We start from the raw sequence: 5,763 nt of genomic DNA on the forward strand, positions 1-5,763 counted from the left end.
TGAACATGCTAGAGACCACTGAACTGTATGCTTTGAATAGGTGAACTTTGTGATGTGTGAAACATAATGTCAATAAAGCTGTGGAAAAGAAAACACTAGATGGAGAAAAAAATTATACTATCTCATTTATGAACATAAATAGGAAATTCTTAGTTAAATATTGGCAAAAGTTAACTCAGTTTTTACTACTCTACCTAAATAGGGTGATTTCAGGAATGCAGCAATTCTTCAACACTAGAACACTTACCGATACAATTTATTACTAAAAAATTAAATCACAAAAACCATATGACTATTCCAATAAATTTATTTTTTATTCCACATGTATTTAATGCATGCCTATGATGTGAAAGACACCATACACTAGAAAACAAATGAGAAAAATTCCTGGTCCGCAATAGAAACAGAAAAAGCATTTGATAAAATTTTACACCAATTCCTAGCAACATATGGTTAGAAGAGAACTCATAATGAGTTAAAGATATTGATCAAAAACAGAACACACATCATCGTTAACACTGGAACATGAGAAACTTTCTTACTGATCCCAATAAAAAGATGTTTGTACTAGAGTTCCTGGCCACTGAATTAACTTTAAAAATTAGATATATAAAAACTGCATAGAAAATGAAAACAAATTCTTCCCCTTTATTTAAGATGAAATAATTAAAATGTAATTTAAAAATCCATCAGTATCTATAAACAAGCCATTAGAACTAGGAAGATAGTTCAACAAAACTGCCAGACACAAGATCAGTGTACAAAATACCGCAGCATTCCCATATACTAGAAATAACCAAGTAGTAAATGTAATTGAATTTTTAATTCACAATGGAAACAAAAAAAAGGGTAACATATCTAACAAAATTTTGGTATGACCTTAATCAAAATAATTTTCACCAATGACAACAGTAGAACAGTCTTGGTTAATGAAAATGTTGTTGAACCTCTCATAATCACCACCTTGCCCAGCCATGACCACATTGTTTATGAGTCCATGTACTAGAACGAGGCTCACCTGAAGAGAAGAGATTGGCATTCACATGGCAGACTGTTCTACTCCTAATTATTTCAAACTGCTTTGGCAGTGGAGTCCCTCTGGTGAGAATTAATCCTAGATATATTCTCAGTTTCTTTGCCCACAATTTACACATTCAAAATACATTTATTGTGCAATGAGCTTGCTTGAAACTATTTTAATAATTTCGAAAAGTAGTGAAGATGCCTGAAAATGTCCTTCATCTTTTTGAGTATATATTATTGTTTGCTGCTGGGGAGTGTAGAGTGAAGGGGAAGAAAACAATTGACAGTTTGTAAATAAGTAAAAACTAGAAGATAATTTCAGAAAGAAATAATAATTCATTTCTGACCATGATAATTTTAATCCACACACCTCTCCCAAATCTCCTGATTCTCCAATCGTGTTTCATGTTTTAAGGGGCCTTTGCTGAAATTCTGTTGGCTTCTTTTTGGAGTTTGCCACAGGTGCTGTGCAGCACTTGCTCTGCCACTGACTCTCTCATGTTCTGCCATTTCTGCAGCATCGTTAGGGCTGAGTGGCAGAGCTACCTGTCTAGCAGTGTGTATGAGCTGGGGAATCTCCTCTCGTTGTCCTCATCAAAGCTGAAGATGGTTGGCCATTAGATAAATGGTTTGAAGCATTATAAACAAATGTGTAATTTATAGTCTCTACTGGACATGCGTAGGTCCAATAAATAATTTCAAATATCCCAGTTATCCTTGGCTGCTTATACTTGCAATTACATTGTGGTACCAACATATATTTTTTAGGTCTTTTCTTTGCAAATGACAGAATCAAAATCTGACTTACTTAAGCAAAATAAAATAAGACAACAACAATAATAAAGCATTAAAAAGGGAATTCGTGAGTCAGCTCTGATGGGCTGGTGGTTAAAGTTCAGCATGCTCTGCTTCAGTGGCCTGGGTTCAATTTCCATGTGTGGAACCACACCACTTGTCTGTCAGTGGCCATGCTGTGGTGGCAACCCACATAGAAGAACTAGAAGGACCTACAACTAGAATATACAATGATGTACTGGGGCTTTGGAGAGGGGGGAAAAAAAAGAGAGGGGAAGACTGGCAACAGATGTTAGCTCAGGGAAAATCTTTCCCAGCAAAAAAAAGAAAAGTCTGAAAAAAAAACCAAAACAGAATTCATGAACTGGGTCTGGGGTAGTTCACAGCATCAAGGGGAGAGTCAGTGTGTCAATGTGGTAGAGAAAATAGGCTTTGGGGTAAGTTCATTTGGTTTCAAATTCTATCCCCACACTTACCTCTGTAAGTCAGTTTCCTCTTTTCTAAAATAAGGATAACTAAAGTATTTACCTAAAGTATTTGTTGTGATATTTCAATGGGATAATGTACGTAAAGTTCTTAACACAGTGCCTGACATGATGTGCATATCTAATCACGTGCTTTTATTATAATTCATCTACGTATATATCTGCCTTGAAAGGACAGAATCTAGGATAACACTAGTGATCTTATCAGCAGGGCCACTGGGATAGGCTGTCAAGAGTGCCTCGTGACCTCTGCCTTTCTAAAATCTCTTCAAGATTAAAATTCCTAAGAGAGCGAATGGTCTGGCCTTGACCATGTGCTTGTTCCTGTACCAGCCACTGCCAGGAAGAATGAGTGAATAATGAGCAGCAATGGGGAAGGATTTGGGGACACCACGATTAACAGTCTCACTGGAAACATATTGAACAAGTGGAGCTTAGTTACTGGAAGAAAGGTAAAGAGACTGAGCAGGCAATAACAATGTCTACCACACTGTGTGTAATAAACTCAATATTTTTGTAAGAGAAATTGCTAGACAAAAGTTTCATCCATCCACCTTCCTCTGACTAGGACTGAACTGATAACATTCTAAGAAAATAACTATCTTTTCTTAAGTATTTTTAAGAAAAGATGTAAGGGATCTTGCAGGTCCTGACATCAGAGAGTTCTCCTTAATATCCAGGCACTATTTATTTTGCTTCTATCCAGTTTCCTCATTATTCTGGTTTTGAAGTCTATTTGAAATGTTAGAAACCTTTTCTCAACATTCTTCTCACAGCTGCCTTCACCTCCTTGTTCTTCAAGCTGTAGATGAGAGGATTCAGCATGGGAGTGACCACACTGTACTGCAAGGAGAAGATTAACTCTTGAGTGGGTCCTGAATTTGGCATGAGATAGCGGAGTAATCCTGAGCCATAAAAGAAGCTCACTGCAGTGAGGTGGGAGGAGCAGGTAGAGAAGGCCTTGCTTCTGCCTGAGGTGGAGCTGATGCTCAGGATGGTGAATAAAATTCGAACATAAGAGAAAAATATCAGGAGGAAATTTCCAAAGAAATGCAGGAGGCTTGAGCAGAGAAGGGCAGTAAAACTTGCAGACACATCAGAGCAAGACAAAGGGTAGAGAGAGGGCAGCTCACAGCTGAAATGGTGGATATTTTGAGCCTCACAGAAGTCTAAATTGAGAGCTACAAGGATATTAATGAGAGCATCCAGAAAAGCCAAGCCCCATGAGCCGCATACCAGCCCCATACACAGCTCTCTGTTCATCAGCTGGCCATAGAGCAGAGGCGAGCTGATGGCAACATAGCGGTCATAGGCCATGACAGTGAGTAGGCAGGATTCAGTGCCCCCAGTGGCAAACACAAAGAAGACCTGAGCCATGCAGCCCTCAACTGAGATAGTTTTCTTCTCAGACAGGAGGTTCTCCAACAACTTGGGCACAGTGACAGAGGAGTGGCAGAGATCCAGGAAGGACAATTGTCCCAGGAAAAAGTACATGGGGATATGAAGGTGAGAATCAACTCTGATCACCAGCAGCAGCATCAGGTTCCCCATCAGGGTCAGGAGGTAAATAATAAGGAACAGCACAAAGAGCAGAGCCTGGGTCTGGGAGTCAACAGACAGGCCGAGGAGGATGAACTCAGAGACAACACTGTGGTTTTTCATTGCCTTCAGTATTTTCCTTGGAATGTAAGAAATAAATCAGGTGAAGCCTCTTCTTATGTCTAACGGATATTCAAGTGTTTTAATGCTCATTCACAACATTTCATGCCCTCTCAAAAATTTATGTTCTGAAATAACAAACTTCCCTGAGTCTCTAGCTTTCCTAAAACCTGCAGGATCTCAACTCTAGATCAACTCCCAGTCCACTTTTATTGTTCTTTCTTTAATGTCTTAGAGTTTATTTTTTGTTGTTGTTTTATTATTAAAGCTACTGGAGGATGTTTGAAAACTATTAATAATAATCCAGTAGAAAGGGAAAAATTGCAGGAGGAATAAGAGAAAATTTCAGAAATGGTATCTCCGAGAGCAGTTGGCTTTCAGAGCAGAAGCAGAACATGGCCTTAAGTGGGAGTGGGTTTACTTGATCCATCAAACATACATGAAGTGAGTAGATTTGTGTTGGGAAGGAAGTAATTCACATATAATGGCTTTTATTTTTTTAATAAACATTTAAATGGGGTCATTAATGGAAAGTGAAGAAGGGTAGTGGCTGAAGATTTGCAGAGTGAGGAGAAAGGGAATTGATCAGAAAGAAAGCAGCACAGACATATCCCAGACGCTATACAAATGATCACAAGAAACTGCTGACCAATATGGGAACACACTCTGGTCATAATCTCCATGCCCAGTTTGTGTGATCTATTCAGATTCAGCTCTTGTCTGAGCCCTCATGCCATTTGTAAATATAGATTACCTACTAACTTTTTAAAGCTTGGCCTTCTTTTTTTCCTATTCTGAATTGACAACCCAGATTACAACCGCAGATTCAGGATAACCCTTCAACACTATTGACTATATCATCTTGACCCTTCATGTCCTGCTCCTCTCTTGTGCTCAGGCTGCAAGACCAGCACATTCAATTTCTCAAAGGACTTATGATTTCTTTCCCATTGTTTATCCAAACAACACCCAGAATTAAAGCTATTCTTAGGAATCAAGTCCATATTACCTGCATTTCTCACCTAGGTGAGCAATGAAGAAAAATGAAGAGCAATTGAAGAAAAACTTTTTCAAATCCAGTGATCTAGAAGACAAATAAGTTTGAATGTCAGTGTGAGAATTTGGTATTAAGGTGGAGTGTGAAAATTCCTGTTGGATACAGACCTCTTCCTTGATTTCTAAAAGAGGAAAATAAAAGGGTAAATTGTGTATATTATTTCTAAAAATCTAAATACTTCTGGTTTGCATTTTCTACTATTATTACTTTATTACTTTTTCTTTTACTCACCACCATATCTCTAGCTACAGTGACCTGGATTCATCCTGAGCGTATTACATCATTGGCAGAAGATACTGGAAAAGCAAGGAATCAAACCATGAAAGACAGAGAACCATCCATTATGATTTTGGAGGGCAGCAAAAAGAAAGGTCCCCTCTGTTCTACTCATCTCCAAATGGAGCACCACTTACTAGCACCAGAAATTCCTTAAACTTTGGGGAAATTTTCTCTTTTAGAAATAAAGGCCAAAGAGTGAAAATCTTGCATAAGACATTTTCATGAAGGACAAACCTGAAAACTGTACCCAATCAGGGACCATACTTCCTCACAGGTAGAGGTATACCATGTTAGAGTTATTAGAGAAAGTCATACAAATAAATAAAATTATTTATCTTTTTTAACCTGGTGCTACAATTTCACTTTTCTCGATGCTTCATTTATTCAGATTCTGAGTCCAAATTTAGAACGGAAACTGCTCTTAGAACTCTACCACTATAAGTTTTCAGTTACTACGACAATTAG

At 38.0% G+C, this 5,763-nt stretch overlaps 1 protein-coding gene across 1 annotated transcript; it reads right to left on the minus strand.

The window, feature by feature from the left end:
* Positions 1–3,047: 3,047 nt before the first annotated feature.
* Positions 3,048–3,965, minus strand: LOC103546816 (olfactory receptor 8S1-like). The gene has a single exon (XM_008513651.1). It carries the CDS (start codon positions 3,963–3,965, stop codon positions 3,048–3,050), a length of 918 nt encoding a protein of 305 aa, XP_008511873.1.
* Between the last annotated feature and the right edge of the window lie 1,798 nt (positions 3,966–5,763).

Source organism: Equus przewalskii, chromosome 5 (assembly GCF_037783145.1).
Source record: "Equus przewalskii isolate Varuska chromosome 5, EquPr2, whole genome shotgun sequence".
NCBI classification, from domain to species: domain Eukaryota; kingdom Metazoa; phylum Chordata; class Mammalia; order Perissodactyla; family Equidae; genus Equus; species Equus przewalskii.